Source organism: Calypte anna, chromosome 10, assembly GCF_003957555.1.
Source record: "Calypte anna isolate BGI_N300 chromosome 10, bCalAnn1_v1.p, whole genome shotgun sequence".
In the NCBI taxonomy this organism is placed as follows: domain Eukaryota; kingdom Metazoa; phylum Chordata; class Aves; order Apodiformes; family Trochilidae; genus Calypte; species Calypte anna.
Window position 1 is genome coordinate 13,204,348 of NC_044256.1, and position 20,206 is coordinate 13,224,553.

Sequence of the window (20,206 nt, forward strand, 5' to 3'; positions counted from 1 at the left end):
TAGTGAGAAATATCCCAAAATAAAGACTAAAATCCATCTAAGGTGTTTGTAGCATGGTGGTGAAAGAGGCTGCAAACACAACCAGCAGTTTCTCAGCTGCCAAGGTCAGCCTTCATTTTCTGACCAAAACTTGCACTCATCTTATGTTTCCCCATATTCCTACCCAGCCAAGAGGAACTTATAGCTGCCCTCACCTGTTTAAATTTCCATCTCTGAAGGCAATTCTGCTGCTGGGGCCTCTGAGCCAAGGTCTCCTCAAGTACAGACCTGGAAGGGTGGCTCTCTTCTCAAGTTGTCCTCTCCTTACATCCAGCTTACCCAGGGCTGGCTTCAGCCACAAAGAGTCCAAGCAGGTCTTTGAACTGAGCTCATCCAAGCCTCTCCTAACATCCAGCTATGATCCCAATCCCCTTCAAATATGCAATCACCTCCAAAAGCTCTGCAGGTGAGCCCACTACTCCCTTTCTCACTTGGCCCACCTTCCCAGCAATTCCATCAGCTGTTTGGTGGGACACAGCACTTGTCTGAGACACAAGCAAGATGCTCCTTGGAGCCCTGTGACTCTCTGGGCCGCTTAACCATCAGTCCACCAGAATGACCCTGAATATGCTTCTGGGTTACATTATGAACAAAGTGATTACACTTTGCTAACAGAGAGAGATGCAATAGATGTTAGTGCCATGGTTCTTCAGCTTAGAGAAGCTGTCAGAGGACTTGGGGCTCACTGAACTCTCCTCACCTGGAACACCTCGGTCTGACTGGGCTGCGGGTGCGAATGCTGATCACTGCTCTGCTGGTTGTGATGTTGGCTCTGCCACTGGGACCAGACTTCAGAAGGTCTCCCCTGGAACTGGCCACTGCTCTGGCCACCTTCAGCTGGACAGGAGACAGGAGAAAAAGGGCAGAAGTCAGTGAAAAACTGCTTCAAAACACCTTCCTGCTTTCGAGGCTTTACCCATCAGTGCCTGTGCTTGCAAATGAGTCTTAGAAAAAAGACCCTGAGTGACACCCAGCCCTGGAGGGGTGGAAGCTGCAGGAAGGTTCAGCCCAGAGAGCGGGGGGGGGGCAAGCCCAGAAAAAAACTCATTGCTGGGGTTGCACAAATGTGGCAGGTGAATGCTCACAGCAAAACACAGAATGACACCACAAGCCAGGCACTAGAAGACAGCTTTCAAGAATCCCCACCACTGCTTTTTTATCACTAATAAGGAATATTTGCCATTTCACTTAAAAATCAAACATCTGAATGCTCCTCTTCTTTAAAAGACTAATTCTTGAAGTGGGTGCACAAGTATCTACTCAGATAGGTTGCAGATATGAATAAGACTGCTATTTTAAAGGTAGACATGGCTGTTTTAAATGCAGGGTGTTGTTTGCTGGACTAGCTCATCCTCCAATACTCCATCTGCAAAATGATTTATTTAACATGCAGTTTACAGCAAATTATTATCCTGTTCAGACAGTGATGGTGTCTGAGAAGTATTTAAATTTCACAGAGTAATGTGAACAGCAAGGTTTTGTGGTAAGTACACTTAAAAAGGTAATTTGGAGAAATAGATTTCTTCTAAATAAATCTTCCAGGAAAAAAAACCTCATGATGCCACTCACATGAATTTGTTCACCTATTGCACACACAGTTTTCATGAGGACAGTCATGAGGACAGACAAGAAAATACAGAAACGTGTGCTTAGTCCAGTACTTCTGGCTACCAGCTACACCATATAAAGTGAACATTTTACAGGAAAGCAAACAGCCTGTATTTCTATCACATCTGAAGTAGATAATTTCAACTCTTGCCTTACCGAAATTGCCACAACCAATAATTCAGCTGATTCAGAAATCCTGCACCCATTTTATGGTCCAAAGCAAAATTAATCTAAGCTATTCTTTAAGAGAAAGCTGCAAGTTTGAAGGGGTTTTTTTGTGTTGTTTTTTGGTTTTTTTTTTCCCCTCTCAGAACAATACATTGGAATCAACTCATTGAGACAAATGATGCTTCTTTTTAGCAAAGTGGTTACTGCCAGCCGGAGGTTCAAGACATTAATATGCCTCTGTGAAGGCTGTGTTATTAATAGTATCCAAACTGATGTAGGTCAGGAAATGTTTCTCATTAGGTGAAAGAGTTCTTGCCAAGTAGCTTAGGCCTGAAATGCAAGGCTGTCTCATAAACAAATGTACAAAGCCTGGTGGTAATGGAAATAGAGGCACAAATAAGCTGTGTGGGAAGAGCTCTGTCCCAGTGCACTTTTTCTAGGCAAGGCTGCAGAGAACTGGGCTCCATGAGGCTGATTTGCAACAGATCTGCACCCACTTTATTCTCAAGGGCTAACAGAAAAATGTCACACATTAGCTCATTGCACATTGTTATCAGTCAGCAACATTTTTCATGGACTCCACATGTGTTTATCACTGATGGATTCAATGGTTTTTTACTCTTGAATATTATTCAGCTGGTGGACTGCAGAAACCTTATCAAGGGGTCGCCCACTGGGTCATGGTCTGCAAGCCACTAAATTAGCATGTAATAGGAAAAGAAAACAGCTCCAAAACATGGCACCTGCTGTGATTAGGTCAGTAGCAGTGTGGGCACAAAAATGTCCTGTCTCTAGGACTCCAATAAAGCATCTCTGAAAAAACCCAAAACCAAATAGAATGTAAACTTGTGCCATTTAAGCATTCTCCTGAGAAGTAAAAAGATAGTGAAACTACTATCCACAATTTGGGAGGATGTGTACTGGTAATATAAGCAATTTTGCATCTTTAATGATGATATTTACTAAAAAAAGCCCAGTTCTCTCATACCACAAAGTGCCACAATATTCTGAATTTTGCTGGATGTGGAGGAGATGCAGAATAAGGGTAATCTCTGTCCACTGCGCTCAACAGGAGAAAGCAAAACATTTTCATCACCCTGGCTTCCCAACTGACCCATCAAAAGAACATGCTGGAGGATTTTTAATGAAGAGAGTTTAATTTTTATGCCTATTTCTGTGTTATGCTATTTCAAACTTACCAAATCCCGCACTTCGGTTGGCTAAGCTGGAATAGGCATTCCCACTTGGAGAAGAGGTGGCTGGGCTGGAAAGGGGGCTGTATGATGATGGATCTGCTGGGTAGGTATGACTTGTTCCAATCCCAAAGGGAGATGACTGAGCCTTGCCAGACTGAGATGGAATTTGCTGAGGAATAGAGGGTAAACAAAAAGGAAGGAGTTTTACTGTTGAGGAGCAGCACAGCAGACTCACTTTTCAACAATGTAAAGACTTAAACTCTGCAGACACAGACAGGCACGTTATTCCTGTCTCAGCAATACTTAATTTATGTCAAAGCCAACTTCTTGCTGCAAAAGGAACACAACAAACTATAAAGGAATGCTTACAGCTCTCCTGTTGATTAACTTGCATGTACTCCACATCTGACCTATTTGAAAAAACGTGATTTCCTTCACCTCTGTTATGAGAATTAATCTCAAGCTGAACAGGTATTCACCTTTATTTGCCAGCTGTTTTGCTTTTGCAGTGCCACAGTAAAATCATGGCTATCAGTTCCCACAGGAACAGTCTCCAGTGCTTGGGGGTACATGGCCAACAAAGTTTCAGAGCTAATGAGCTACTTTCTCTTCTTGACTAAGAAGTACAGGCAGCAGTTACTTTGCCTTGTAAAAGTCTTGAGAGGCACCATGAATCATCAGCCTTGGGAGGTGGGAAGAAACAGTCTTACTTTGCTTAGGTGAGTTAACTCAAGGGTATTAAAAACCACTTTGCTGTCATTTTCATCTACATGATGGCTTTGTCATAGCACCTCCCAGAATGTTACGTAAATTATTAAACAATGCAAGACTGCACTGAGACATATACAACATGTACAGTGAGACTATAGAAGCTGAAGTGTCTGATCCAAAGCCATGTGCTACAGATAGAATCCACTTAGAAACCATTTCCTGCATTATGAACAAATCCAGCAGTTCCAATTCCACAAATAGAAATTAAAGGTGATTACATCTCTGGATACTCCTAACATTGTGCACCGTTACTGGCAATCAATGCACTCAAGCAAAGCTATTCTCTTGGACAAATGCAGGGCAGCTGGGGGAGGAAAACAGATCCCTACAGGCACATAACATGATGAAGATGCTATTAAATCTTCTGCTCAATTCCAAGATAAGAAATCATATTTTTCTAATGGTTTCCACAACGATAGTGAGAGCATGATGTGTCAGTTCTGAAAAGCTTAACAATTTTACTTTATTCATGATGGATGAATGAATTCTGGTTTTCATACACTCACATATAAATTCTGTTGCTTTGGATAAAATTTGAACAGTAAAAGGGCTGAGTAATTTTTAGCATTCTCCATAGAACATATATATACATACATTCATATATATATATATATACATATATACATATATATATATATATATATATATAAAAGCTAAGGTTATGACCAGATTTCACTGACCAGGTGTGACAAAATAACCAAGGCACACTGAGCAGTGGAAAGCATAAGTGATTAATGTGGAAACAATTCAGTTACTGAAAAATTCTTCAGTGCCCATGCCAACATGCCATTCTAGCCTAGTGAACAATGGAAAGTCAAGAGTGATTAAGAGAAGCGATTAATTATAGATCAAACATTATTATTCATATTGACTTGTCTTTAGCAGAGTTTCAAAACAGTTGGTTTTGTTATTGTTACACAGAACAAGAGCTAATTCCTGAGCTAACACAGGGCATCTGATGGAGGATGTGCAGTTTCCTCCAGCACACAACGCAGCATGAGCAGTGCAGAGCTCCAGAGGAGCACAGTGGGCAGTGCTGATGGAGGAGCAATAGGCTAAGCAGCCCTGACTCTGAATTCATGCCTGGATTTGGATGTGCCCTTTTCCCAATAATTCTGCTAAGTGTGGGTACCACTCTTGGGTGCAAACTCTTAGTCCAAGACAGATTTAATGCACAGCTTTAGTACTAAAGCCTAACACTGGTCCTCTTCTATTTCATTCAGTGCACATATAAAAATCAGTGAAAGCCCAAGAACTTCCACTGGGATTTATGGCAACATAGCAACTGCCACTAAAAAAAGCACAGAGACTTAAAATCTTTAATGACCATGAAAATAAAACACCTGTAATCAATACCTGTCCTGGAAACGGTGGTCGATTTCCTGTCCAGGCAACCTGGCTCTGATTTAGCTGGCGAGATATCTGGGTCAGATTCTGGCCTGTTGATGAAGAAGACTGGATGTCGTTCACACCAGGCACATGTACCACAGATGAACTAAAGGAACAGAGACAGTAGCTCATTTGTATGATATATTCTGGATGTACACATGATATTCCATATATGGAAATTCTGATAACTGGATTAAAACTAATTGTTTGAGCTGTCAATAAAAAATTACCTAAAACCAGCACAAAACTATGAAGTAGGATTGGCATTCTAAAATGTCAGTCCTAACAGACACAGAGGGTGAAATTATTTTGAATTAGACTCCTACAGTCTCTTGCAAGAATAAAATTAGTCTAACACATGGTGCATAAACATTTAGCTCCATAATGGCTTATTATTTAGTACATTAAAACAACCCTGTTTGCAGAGAGTACTCAACCAGGTACTTAATTTTAAATTTGTACTTAAAGTCAACAGTATTTAAACATTTTCTTAAATGTCATCCAAAATAAAGATGTTAAAGATGATACTTATGAGTACTTCTTTATTTGTTTCCTGCCTGGAAAATGAAGCAGCACATGTTAAGTATTAAAAATTTCAGCTTTTAATTCCAATTTTTACCAACTGATGCTAAAAAAGAGAATGCAGTTATATACCCAGGGGAAAGAATAATCAATACAAAAACTTAAAATAATGTTTATTCCAAATAGCCTTGGAATTAAAAAAAAAAAAAGTATTTCCAAATAAACTTGTCAACATGTTAGCTGTTTCCTAATCACTGAATTTCACTACAGAGAAATTTCTCAGAAATTCATAAGATGAAAAAGTTTGACAGACTGCTCCACTTTTTGATTTTTTTCACACAGAAGTCTTGAACAACTGTATCTAAATAATTACACGTTGTCAATGTGCTTTTATATATTTTATATATTTAAAAACCCTTGTTATTTTACATGGCATATATAAATGTATAAATGAATATAAATGAAGACACAACATATAAAAATGCTTTTATTCACCAACGGAAACAGCCTGCTCTCTTCTCCAGACCCTTTCCTATTGTCTACTTTCACAATCATTTCAAAGAGAAAGAATAGAGCAGATTGGGAAAAGAAGTAAACAAGGCTGAGCAGAGAGGAAGCAGGAATCTGAATCCTCTGAGAGAACTGACAAAATCCCTCCCAGAATGGTAAGCAAAACGTGGCAGGCATTTGAATATGGGAGCTGCTGTTCTGTCTTAGGCTGGCTGAAAGCAAAAAATGTTTAGAAATTCTTTTCAGTTTGTTTTTTATTATTATTTTATTTTTTAATTTTTACTACCACAGAGTCTCCAAAGAGGGAAGTGTGGACCAGAAAGTCCATCTAAATATGACTCAACTCAGAAGGATGCAACAGCTGCTGGGGAGGGCTATCCCTACTGCCAACACCTTCTCAGATGGACTGGCAAGTCCCATCATCTAAGGTGCTTAAACTGCATCTGGAATTTTCCTACTTTGAAATCAGAAGTCTGAAAAACGGTGCCCAAAGGCTGCCCAAGCTCAGGGTCTGAATGAGCCAGCCCAGAAAGCATTCAGGGAGGAAAGTTCATCAAGTATGGAAATGCTGGCAGATGTGTCATTACTTGATGTAATAGAACAGCAGTAGGAAAAAAGCTACAGTTAAACATCAGGAATTAACAAAGGAAATGAACAAAAGACATGCCAAAATCCAAGATGGAAAGTCAAACAGCCAGTAGTATACAGTACCTAATTAAAACACTTTTAATTTACTGTCATATCCCCCAAGTTATTCTTTGTTTCAATTTGACAAAACACATGCACAGGGATTTTAATTTCTCCCCACTGAAATTATTAGCAGCTATAACTTTAACATAACACATTGGTTTAAATAAAATTATTGTTTGCAGATGTTTTCCAGTTCCTGGAACTGACAGCCTCTGAGTAGCTGTTCCTTCACTTTCACAACCTTCCTTGGTCTAAAACAGGAGAATGAAACTTCAATATCACAGTCTCAGAACAGTGATATGAAAGGTAAATAGTAACTGTTAATCACACCCTTAAAAAGTGATTGGAAATGCAGGCAAACTGTTAAATTTCAGATTAGCCAAATCTGTATTGCCAGCTGGTAGGCAGCAACATGTGCTCAGAATAACTCAAAAATGCCTCACAAAGTGCCAGACCACCATCTTATGTGTATTTGGAAGCAGCCCTAGAAAACTATTCAATCCATGTCCTAGCCCTCACCAGGGACTACGGATGAAGGATCTCTCTGTTCCCTTTAATAAGGTGTTCACTGATGCCCTTCAAGGCAGCCTACAGAAGTACTGACAGCTCTAAGTGCAAAACAAATCTTTGCACCTTCCTAACTTGGCTAAATATTCCTCAAATCTCTGAGCCTGCCCCATCACCTCTCAGAGATCCAACTCAGCTCATAAGCCTCACCCAGGACTGAGACATCATGTAATGAGGTTTACACAAAACACAATTCATTCATGTAAAGAAAGCCCTTCCACCTTTGGTCAGTTCTGCTTCTATTTGATGGAAGATGAACAGTTTCCCAGTATCAGACAGAAGCTGATAAGGTTCAGGACCTGGACAATACCTGAAAGTCTTTCCCGAATGTCCTGGCTGAAATGGGCTTCCCTGTGAGTAAAGCTGCTGGTTTCCTGCTGTGGATGCTGAAGCCATCATTTTTTTATCTGCTACAAAATAAAAACAAATCACAGAAAGAGAGAAGTTTAGGGGATGAGAAAACAATGGCAAAATTACTTAATGAAAATCATAACATATATACACAGCAGGGATTGTTCTTCCCTTCTTAAACCTTTGTGAAGAAGCCCTATGGTACACATTAAGAATGACACAAAAGGGCTGTATGACAGTTCAGTCTGGAACTAGAGGCACAGCTGCTTTGTGTCTACTTCATACCCTCTTCCCAGGCTGTACTTCATCAACACCATTGTTTGCATGGAACATCTCACTGCTACGTGCCCTCTGGTCATAAAGCCCAGACCTTCCCTGTGCCTGCTGGAAGCTGCTCCCAGCCATGCAGGCAGAAGGGAGAAGGGGAGACAGAGCATGGCTCTGGCTAAGGTGGGCAGTGAGAGGTGCCAGTTATGGGCTGGAAAGGGGAACAAAGGTTTTCTGGAAGAAACACAGGAGAGTTTGCCCAAGAGAATGGAGGAAAGCCACATGAAACATGCCTGGTGTGAAGAAGGTCTAATCCATGTGATCCTCTATACCTGAGGATGGCTTCAGGTGAGGGCATATTTCTGGTGCCTGAAGCAGCATTCCAGGGCTGCTGCTGTTATTGTAGCCTCTTTGCACTGAGGTAGCAGCACACACCCTGCTAGATTAAACATCCCAAGGAATGACCATCTGTCAACCTGCTTCCCTCCAGGACAGCTGAAGAGGAGTACCTGACTCTACCCAGCAGCTTGGTGGCATTCTTGTAGATCTCAGGGTGACCACCTGCAAACCAGGGTAACCCTCCTGACCCACCTGTTTTAACCTCACAGGTGGCTGCAGGCACTCTGCTTCTGAGTGTCTGCAAGATTTACAATTCTGAGTTGTGGCAAAGCACAACTCAGATCTATCACGGATTTTGCTGTCCTATATGTGGCCTGAGGGAGCCATGAAACAGGATCCAAGCATCCCAGTGGGGTGTAAAACTAGTTTAGTGAACAACATGAACACAGAGATGCCATTAACTTTTATGGTCTTCTCTTAATGTGGCAACTGGAGAACAATCTCTAATTGAACAAAACGAGATTGGTTGAACAATGCCACTTGGTCCCTTCATTTAATTTTCTGGCACTGGGTTATTCTAAAGCCCAAGGAAACTTCACTATTACTCCTTTTCATAAAATAATTTAAAGGTCTGCTACACCACCCTTTATTCACTTTCTCCATCTTTCCTTACAACCTCTGAGTGCAAAAATCCCCACAACTCATTGATGGCTTTGCAACTCTCTGTTGCTATGCACCTCTGACAGGCTAGAAATCAAGTCTGCCTCCTCATTTTCCCTTTTGCTCTTTTCACATTCCCACTCATTTCACAAGCTGCTCTCCTGGACAAAAGGCCCACTCAATTCACAGGTAACAGAAGTATATTTTTAGTTTTTTCTAGCTTTCAAAGCCCTGTGAACATGGCTCACCAGAGGCACATACTAACTAGCTCCTCTCTCTTACCCAAGCTCCTATTATGCTATATTCCTAAGAAGGATCTAAGCTTGCCTTTCCAAAGGAAAAAATATCCTCAAATTACCTCCTAGGAGCCCTCAGAGAGGGAGCACATTTGCCACTATTTGAAGCTGCCATTGCTTTTTCTCTGTAATGGAGAAATTTGCAGACATTCCTCACTGGCTACATATTGCCTGTCAGAGACACCAAGCCAGGGTTACAAATGTATGCTCTCATATAAATAAATTTAAAAAAAACAAACAAGGAGAAAAAGGGACAAGGCCTGGAGAAGGCTGTGTGTGCAGTAGGAAGAATTGAGAATGCATTGGGATATCTCTGAGAAGGACATGACTGCCTTTTTTTTGGGTGTAATTTCATTCTTTCATTCTTGCATTTTCTAAGGCCACCCTTGACAGGGATACAAAACTCTCAGGGTTGGAAGAGGCTGAGCCAAAATCCTGCGGGTACTTCAGATACTTGAGAACAACTCACCAGCAAAATTGAGAGTGCCCTAAATGAACTGGAATTCCTCAAGTGGAGCAGAGTTGCCATGGCAGCTGCCAGGATCTGTGCTGCAGGAGGAGGCCAAGACAAAGGAACACAGCTAAACTAATCACAAGCAGCTAAATAGGCTTTAAGATTTCTTTCCTGAGTTACACCAAATGCTCTTTAGCATCTGAATCTGGCTCACAACTCTCCCAGCTGTACTTCCACTCAGGACTTCAGGCACTACTTCTCTGTTCTTACCTTTGGTACAACACTGAAAACTTTTATTGGTGTTTTAACAGCATCCTTAGACCTGTTTCTCTCTAAGCCCTCTCACTGTACTGGTCAATGATATGAATTTCTCCCACCAGGACCAGTGTTTCTGCCTGTAGAATGAAGATCTCTGAAAGACCTTCATCATCCTGTGCTTCAAGGCACTTGGCACCAAAGGGAGAAGCCAGGCTCCCTCTCCCCACTTTTGTTTTTTAATTCTGTGGCCACTGCAACAATTATGTCAACATTCTCTTTGTGTGAAACCTCTGTTTTTACTAAATGTAGCAGAGGAAGAGAGCAGGTATCGATATGATGAAAATGTCTTGCAGGCAGCCTGCAGATTTGTCAATATTGGTTTTGGACAGCATGCCTCATCTCAAACTGTGAACCATCGCTTTTTGATCATTCAGAGAAGACCTTGATCACAGCTCCCATGAGAAATTCAGACAGTGTGAGTGTCCCAAAAAAAGCATAGCCTGTAAATTGATAAGAACGAAAAGAGAAATGGCATTTCCAAAAATATAACCTCCCAGCTACCTCACAGCTTGGTAGACCCTAACCCCTCCCCACAACCACTTTAGAGCTGCCTGAAAAAGAGCCAATAAGGCAGCCAAAAAGCAAGATGTTCTTGCTGGGAAAAACATACTCCAAGTGTTTAGGATTCTTTCTACTTTCTAGTGGATCTCTTCTATGGCTTCTGATGTTGACTTCCCTGTTAGAGCAGACAGACAAGGATGAACAGGAGTAAGAGACAAGTCTCAGCAACAGGAAGACAGAGTGTCAGGTGTAGCCTGCAGTTAAAATGCCTTCTGCATTTGAAAAGACTAAGAGAGACATAAGAAACCAATGCAGTGAGGTCATCTCACAGCACCCCTGGACTCAAAGCCTGAGGGTAGTTTCCCTCATGCACTGCGTGACGCTTGTACACAGATTTATTTAAAAGAAATGTAAAAACTTCTCTTTCTCAGTGAGAAAAGTTAAGAAAAATAAACAATCAACAAGTTTTTCCATTAGTAGTGGAATTAATGAGCTGGGTTTCCTACAGATACATTTCAGGTGATCAGCTATTTTTGTCTGATTGACAAGCTGGCAGCTAACTCTGGGAACAGCACTGGTAAATCCTTCAGTATGGGCACTCAGAGAAGGACTCTGCCCTCACGGTAATTTTCATAACATACAAAGAACCTACTATTTCTGAGACTCCTATCACTCTTTCAAGAACTTGCCAACAAGTTCAAAAGTTGTGGCAAAAATAACAAGGAGTCACTGAAAGGTAACATGGCTGGAGGTGCCTCAACTGACCAGAAAACAAGCATCCTTACACTTCAAGACAGCACATGCCTCTGAAAATATCTATACCAAAGCTGTTGGCTTAATAAAAGCTGCTGCCTATCAGAAGGCTACATGGCAACTTTATTAATCTGTGTCTGTTTAGAGAGATGAACTCATATCTTCTGCTTAAGAAAGAAAATATATACTTAGAAACAGCAAGTTCTGCTCCATATGATTAGTACCTACAAACACTGCTTAAGGTGTCCCTGTGAAATGAAAAGAGAATAAAAAATAGGTAGTTCTGGTGACACAAAAGGTGTCCTTCCCTCCTTGATTTTAATCATCATCAGCTTCAGGGGAAATCTTGACTATAAGCAATTTCTGGGAAATGTCCTCAAGACTGATGTTGCTTGGAAATTTCTCTGCCACATTGTAGTTTCTCTTTGTTCTCCTGAAGCTGTGCTCCACAGGATGTAATCAAGTTAATACAGTATTAAAAATTAAACACCAGAAACATTCACTTACAAGCAGTTATCCCAGCAAACATCTCGGCAAATCTAGGATCTCTCTCTTGGGAGAAGATAGCATCAGGCTTTTCCACAGACTTTCCACCCTCATGAACATTAGCTGGTATGCTTGGAACTGGCACCTGTTAGGACACACAGAGGAAGGGAATTCCCTCGATCATATTTCATGAAAAGGAATGCAGGGACAGTCACCATGTATTTTTAATTTTGCTGAAATCTACCACTGCTTTAAATTTTAAAAGATCAGAGGTGCAAAAATAAAAATCTGAGAAGTTTCACCTGAGATAAATCATAGGATGACAGCCCATCTCTTTGATGTACTTCAAGTTCTGCTTGCTGCTGCTGAAGTTGTCTGCAAAGGAGACAAAATTACTTGGGAAGAAAAACCAGTTGTGATACCAAAAAGGAACAGCCATGGTTTCCTATTTTATATTCCTAATATACATCCCTCAGAAAATGTATTAAATCCTTTCCTGTGATAGTCATCTGTTTTTAAAGCCTTCTCATTGTGGTTTGCACCACAGGAATGTAACAGTTTTGCTGTTAGCACAGAAATGATGGTAGGTAAGTAATGGAGGACCGACTACAACCTCCTTATAAAGGATTTATGAATTAACTTAAGACACCAAGAGTGTCTTTTCCGTGTTAATGATGAATATACCACATCCCTCCACTGATTCTACTGGAGTAAACAGGAAACCTCCAGTAATATTAACACAGAATTAGGCCAGGCAGTGAGAAAAAGTGATCAAAGATCTGTCTGAAGCATGTCAGACCCAATGGCTTAGCCTGTTGAACTAGAAAGGACTGAATATAAATCCTTCTTTGAGATAAAACCTGCTCTCCTCAAGATCCAAGTCCATATTCTATTCAATTTTCTAAAGCTTTTCAGGCAGTGAATGTCTACAAATAAATTTCTTGTGCTACTATGTAAAATCAAGTTATTAGATAAAATTATTTTGTGTTGATGAATGCTACAGAAATGCTATCAGTGAAGGCACTGAGACAAACTTGCAGACAAAGTCAAATGGCAAATTAAGCACAAACTGATGGAATGTGAGGGACCACTCAAACAAGCTATGGAAGTAAGTAGCAGATTTTTCCATCCCTTGATGCTTTTCCAGGAGACACTTTGCTCAGACACCAGTTACTCAGGCCCATAGAAAATTGGACAAATATGTGTAAGCTGCAACTAACAGAAGATCAGAGTAGATGGCCAAAAGTCTTCTGCTACCCTTATGGTTTATGAACACATAATGCACAGAATCACTTTTGTGCTATGAGTAAGATGCAAAAAAAATCCATCCTTCAGGTCATTAAAGCACCATGACTTTTCCACATTACTTTAGCCAACAGAAAATTCCTAAAAGTTACCTCTGGTATGCAAAGAAATTCTCTGTTCACAAACATAAAATGCATACTTTTCCAACAGACCTATGGGTGGTAATTTAATTATGACAAATCTATGGGGAAGTTTTTCTGAATACCACCCTGTGGACAATAAACACCCACTAAATCCTGTTGTTAAAGTGAAAGCTAATTACACTGTTTCATTTGTTTTTATTACCAACAACGTGGTGTGTGTGTCAATAAACAGCATATTAGGTCTCTTCAGTGCTGTATAAGGTATGTTTTCTTGATTCAGCCATATACATTCAAATGAGCCAAACAAAACAGCATACCGACAGTTATTTGTTTTTAGGCACCTCTAACTTGGTGCTCCTTTGCCCTTCTCTATCTTTCATCTCTAATACTCATTAGGCTGCAGTACAATATAAATACTGCATTGTGTTAACAGCACTGAACCTCCCAAATCTATTTCCCATAAAATCAAACGGTTTGCTGAGCTCAGAGCAAGCTCTGCTGCACTTCTTTAAGACTGGAATGTAAAGCCAGGTTAGCATCTGCTGTAATTTGCATGAAGAGCATTAAATATTTCAAATGTAAAGAATGTAAATAGTATATATAGTTTAAATGATGTCTGAAAGAAACCAGTTGACCAAGGAGAGCTGAGCACTGCTGTGGTGGTTACTTCAGACCCTGTCATCTAACCAGCCCTTTTGACTGAAGGTCCCTTCAGACATCCAACTGATAGATCATTTCTGTAAAGATGATACAGAGCAAGAGCTTATAACCAGTGTGGGTAAAACTCAAGCTGCCTTTTGACTTGGAAACTAAAACTCAAACTATCCTTGGTTTCAATTTCAGCTTCAGAGCTTCAAGGAGTAAATGAGAGATTTACATTCCACAGGACACCCAGGTTGGCAGGTTTGGTATTGGCTGGGTACAGAGGACCCTATCTGCCAGGAGGAATGCCTGGCTCACCCAACATGAAACTGGGAAAGCCCTTGGCTTGAACAAGGAGTGGTTCAGCAAATCCGAAGGTTTTGATAATTAATTCACATTTACTTCAACAAACATATTTGGAGGAAAATGGAAAATTCTGTGAAAGTTTCTATGACACTGGAGAGGATTTCAGCTGAATTAATCTCTATGGACTATGGAAGTCACCTGTTTCTTTTCTAGGCACCACAGTAACCAAAGAAGTATTTGAACTTTAAAATGAATGCTCCCTGTGGCAGGAGAGAAACAGTACTACTGTATCCCTACCAAGAATCTTTTATGTAATACAGGCACGCATGCTTTCTGTGTCTGTTTTGGACAAAAAGGGAGTAATAAAAGTTTGGGGACTGCTTTTGTAACTTCCTCTTTCAGAAACTCTCAAGATCTCTCTCTTTTAGCATTCAGCTTCCCAGTTACCCCTATGAAGGGGTCTCTCTTCCACTGGCCTTGAGGGATCAGCCAGCCCCCAGATGGCATGGGGATCATGAGAAACTGTCTTTAGCACCACTACCATTGACTGCAATTTTATATCAGCATAGTTGATCTCTCTGGTATTTTGGCCCATGAGAACATGAAACAGAAAGCATCTCTCCCACATGCAGAGGCTGATTCATCAACAGGCTGCCTCCAGCAGTGACCTGTGCCAGCTCGGCCTGAGACAAGAATCTGGAGACTCAGATCAGCTGCAGGATTCATAAATTCACACAGTGCAATGCAGGACTTTGGTGTTCACAAAAATATAACATCAAAATTTCCATAAAGGTAAGAAAAATATCTTTCTTCTGTGGATATGAGGAGTTATATATAGTTTCATCTATCATCATGACAGATTATTTTATTCAAATGCTGCTCTGTATGTTAAATAAACGTTGATGGCAATAATTATTTCTTTTAAGAAATGAAACAGTTCCAACTACACAGGAAGATGTGGTCAAACAGGGGACTCTTCTTTTCAGTCAAACCCAGCACAAATGATAAATATTAAATGCTTCATTTCTCCAGGAAGTTTCTCTTGGATGACTACACCCAAGTGTAACTGAGAGAAGTTTTCTTTTTTTTTTTTTTTTTTTTTTTTTTTTTGCTAGGAACTAAGTGAACATTTGAGCCTAATGTTTCATTATCCTTCTGCACCAAAAGCAAATTTGGAAAGTTGAATGTTTGAAGCAACAGTGGAATATCTTTAAAAATTAAAAGAAACAAAATAAAACAAATTTTAAAAATATATTAAAAAGAAATAAATCAATGAATCCCTTCACAACTGGAACCACCACTGCCCTCTACAGTCTTCTGGGAAAACATTTCACTGAACAAAGTGAGAGCTGTTCTGTTAACAGACACACACTGTGGCTTTAAACCACCCTATGTTAAAAACTGATTTAAAACCTAGAACTTTTGGTTATATTGTCTTTAAAATTTCACGATGAACTTTTAAATGCCTCAAAGCTCTATTGTATGGAGCTGGCTGGGTTATCTCAGTGACAGACAAATCGAAATTTGTCTCTGTGCAGAACTGCCTAAAACTGCACAGTGGAAGGGACCCTTCTTGGTCTCCATGTGAAGCACTTTGCTGGACCAGAGCATCTGATACTTCCACCAACACAAAAAGATGACCCCACACTCAGTGCAGTCAGTCCCAAACACATAGCCCCAGCAGGGGATGAATGAGGAGGTGGAACTCAATAGTCACCATGGAGTACAACTCCCCAAGGCTTCTAGGAAATCAGAAGTGAAAACATGACCCCAAAAGTGCAAAAAATAAATAAATCCAGAAAGCAGCAGGAACAGCAGCACATTACAGTAACTCCTCTTTGGAAATCTGCCTTGGAAGTGGGAGAAAACAGGGGGAAAAAACAGAAAAGAGTTTGAATAATGCAGTCTTTCTACAATTCAAAAGCAGAAGTATAATGGGTTGTATCTTGCTATAAGACTAGAACATTTTCTACATGACAGGAAAGAGGGAACATCCTCTGTCAAAGTAGCAGCAGGCAGCTTCCATATTAGGTCAACATTTCTGGGTTGTTATTCAAACCAAGCAAGAGCCAGAAGTTGGCACAGTCCCTGTCACCACAGTGAGTGCTGAGATGCCAAGCTGAACAGTATAGTGGAGGCTCAGAAAAAAAAACATTCCCAGAGTCGACACAACCTAAGTTTACAGCCCCTCTTTTGATCTGTGAACTCTTGGGAGCAAAGCACAATTAAGCCAGCCTGGGATAGATTTCAGAAGTTGCCTTTTATTGTGCAGGCCTGTTTTTGCATATAAAAATCATTTGGAAAAGCAATACAGGACAGTAGAAATGTGGAAATATCTATTTTGATGCACAGTGCAGACAGGGAGATATTTGGCTGTCTGATTTCAACACTTGCTTAACAATTCAGTTGTTTAAGCCTAACTTTTTGGGGAATGCAGAAAAAACTGAGCAAAACAACTGTGATGCTGAGTTTCAAGTGAAAGTACAGCCCTTCTAGTCTGGGGACTGTCATGTCCAAAGGAGCAAATCAGAGCACACCAAGACACACTTACCAACTTTCAAAGTCCAAATGCTAAAGCCCCAGGGGTTTGGTTGTGCAAATGGAGCTCTCAGCATGCATCTCCACTAGTAGACTGCTCATTCAGCATTTCCATATCACAGTCTTTAACAGGTTGAGATCTTAAAGTCAAAAATTTCCTTCTAACTAAAAAACTTGGCAAAAAAATCTTTGGTCAGATCAGAAGTAGATTTTGTTTTAGAAATAGACTGTTTATATTGGAAAGAAGAGGTACATTTAAATAAACTCCATACTGTAAAGCAATGGCTTTATCAAGGCCAGATTAGCCTTTGCAGTTACTAGCTCAAAACTCAGAAGGCTCCAAAAACACCTCTGCTCAGTTACACAGTGATGAACCTCCACCTAATTCCTTGGTGACCTCTTCCTAAGAGGTCTCATGTCAGATTTTTTAAAATATTAATTCAAAGGCAGGATGATTTAATTTCCATTCTAAGAGAAGGGGTTGGATCTGTCCCTATACTTGGGGATATTCTACCAGATCTTAACTGAGTATCAGGAACCACTCGTGCCTACTAGGAAATAATTTTGCCAGCTTTCATAGGCCATAAGAGTAGACACAGCTCAAGGAGAAGATGCCAAGGACTACAGAATGGGATGATCACAATGAACATGGACACTCAGTTTTCTCTTTGCCTTAGGAATCAAGTCAACCCCCCTCCAGTATCAGAACAGCTGGTCTGCTGCTGGGAGCTCTGTGCTAGTTTAAGGCAGCCCTGGACTGAGATCAATGGGTTTGTTTAATGACATAAGAGATAAGTGACGTTTCTCCCCCAGTGCAGCCAGGTCCTGGAAGCATCACAGGATAATGACACAGAGAAACAGCTACACTGGGAGATCTCAGGATGCAGAAAAACTCCTTTACAGACTCTTGTGTTACAGAGAAACAAATGAAGATAGAAACAGGCTACCAAAAATTGCAGTGTGCTTTAAAACAAAAAGCAATACTTAAGATTCTTTCAAAACAACAGACAGAAGCATCCAGAAAGGCACATACTTCACGTTAGTGTTGGTGCAGATGATGTATTCAATTTCATCAGAATAAGGATTCTGAAATGTGAAGCTGCTGGTTCTGATCAGCATCCATTCCCGGTTTTTGGTACGGAAACGATACATCACAGACAGGACCTGACCTTTCAGTTTCACAACCTGCAAAACCATATGGAAAGGTTAATAAAAGGAGACAGCTACCTGCTGTGTGGATGAACAGTAAACAGTAATAACTGGTGTGTTCTAAACTTGAATTACAAAAAGCTATGGACACAGCAGGAAGATTCTTAATTTGAAGAGAATATGCAAAAATCTGATTCAAGTTTGCAGCTATTTCCTTCAGAACGACACCCTCAGTGATTTGTTGTGCAAAATTACATTTTTCAGCCTGTATATAAGAATTCAGACTCAGGACAAACAACAGGTTGTGCTGAAAGCTTGAAAAATGTTTTAATGTGGAACATTTATCAAGAGATTGATAGACACTAAACTGAAGACCTTTTAAATGTTTATATGCAAACTCACAAAGCAAACATGAAACAAAAGCCCAGAAGAAAACATTTTTAGATTGACGATCTGCTTTTCTGCCTGGATGCCTAGCTATAAAACTGATAATGTGATATACCAAATGACACACCAGCATCAAAAATTAGATTAATACTTGAGATAGATGACAGATGACAGAGCCAGCTTTTCAATTGAGAGAACATCACTGTCCATTTCAATACAACTAATCAAAACAGAGAGCAAAATTATTTTCTTGGACAGTCTATCTGTTTATGACTAACAATTCAGATGTCTGGCAATAGTTCAAATTCTGGTTTTGGTGGCTGAAGTTTTGTTGAAGATGGGGATCAGGAGAGAAGGAAGAAGCAGCCAGCTAAACAGGTGCACTCAGAACAATACCTGTACACTGGCACTGTAACTGCATTTTACATGTTATCTAACAATCTGTGTTTAAGTCAGAAGAAATCTTGCAGGTTCTCAAGTCATTTAGCTGGCACTTACCTGGGCTATTATGCTTATTTTTTTAATTGCTGTTCCACCACACTATCTCAGAGGTGCCTCAGGAAAGGTCTACTGCAAATAAATGCTGCATCTTGTTGTGGGTTCTTATTCCCTATCCACTGGAAGTTGGTTTTTTTTTTACCTATCTGCACAGCCTGTATTGCCTAGAAAGTAGAAAACCCAGCCTTTGCCTTCAGTTTTTGCTGACAAGCAACTGGATTAGGAAAATGCTCCCATCCTGTTTTATCCAAAGGTTTGCATTTCAAACGGATCAACTGGATACGGGACTAAATTGAAAGAATGCAAACAGAAGCACAAAAAGCTTCAGGAAGGCCCAAGAAAGTTCAAAATAAAAGTGAGGTAAATGTCTTTTGAATTTTTTTTTTAAATGCTTTTATAGTTTGAGTTCAGAGAGTGACATTCGTTTATCAGCAATTTTCTACTCTCACACCCAGGGTAAAACACACAGAGCTTGTGTAAAAGTGTCCAATCTGAATAGCATCCTAATGGATATCAAAAAGCTGTATTCTGGATCCTTTGATACTAAGCTCTATTTGTTGATCTTGGCCTTCAGACTATCTTTTTCTGGCCTGATTTTCCCACCCTGATGCGTGAATTTATCTTCCCAAGGAAATAAAAGCTTTGAGATGGATGCTGGCAATTGACCAAAAACTGCAAAACCCTCCCTCCTTCCTCTGCTATGTGCCAACCTTATTCTGATACCGTCAGCAAATTAGAAATGTCAAGTTTTCAGAGGGTTTTAGAGAAAAAGAGAGTTTATTGGATACCTCAGTTATTTTTTAAATGAAAAAATTTCTAAGGCCAAACTAACAATAATAAAACAAACTTCAGTGATCTATTGTCCTGAAGTTTCAATTAAGCAAACACTAATATTTATTACACATAAAGCACAGAGATCTCTGATGGGAATATCCTGAACTGTCTTAAAACAGTGCACACAAACAAGATACCACAAAAAAATTTCAAAGTTTAACCTTTACCTTCTAACATTCTTTGGAAATAAAAACCACCTGGTGCTCAGCTTAACTGTTTACTTCAGTCTCTTACTGCATGGTTGAAATAACAGTCCCCATCACACTGCTACTGTTCTGAACAAAAATATACCAAAAAATGGATTGTGTACCAAAGAAACAGCACGATATTTTCATAGATTGGACACAGTTCAAGTGAACAGAAACTTTCACTTCTAATCTGCATTTTTTTCCTGCTGTCTTTCTGTGTGACCTGAAGCAAATCATGTAGGTCCCTGATCCAGCAAAACATTTATGGACATAGTGAATAGTGACAGTGAAGTGCCCAGCAACAGAGTTCAGGGATGCACCAGCAGCCTCCCATGGCCTGATCTCACCCTCAGTGAACACAGTGAGCACCAAGTCATTAACTTGAATGTTA

At 40.1% G+C, this 20,206-nt stretch overlaps 1 protein-coding gene across 1 annotated transcript in view; it reads right to left on the reverse strand.

Annotated features, from left to right (window-relative positions):
• ARNT2 (aryl hydrocarbon receptor nuclear translocator 2) overlaps positions 1-20,206 on the reverse strand; it is a 94,904-nt gene that overhangs the window by 5,496 nt on the left and 69,202 nt on the right. The window contains exons 12-18 of the mRNA XM_030456892.1: positions 17,793-17,944; positions 12,188-12,260; positions 11,907-12,030; positions 7,771-7,870; positions 5,139-5,277; positions 3,015-3,180; positions 740-876 (exon numbers count right to left, since the gene is read on the reverse strand). Coding sequence (XP_030312752.1) covers positions 740-876; positions 3,015-3,180; positions 5,139-5,277; positions 7,771-7,870; positions 11,907-12,030; positions 12,188-12,260; positions 17,793-17,944 — 891 coding nt within the window. The remainder of the gene's footprint in view (positions 1-739; positions 877-3,014; positions 3,181-5,138; positions 5,278-7,770; positions 7,871-11,906; positions 12,031-12,187; positions 12,261-17,792; positions 17,945-20,206) is intronic.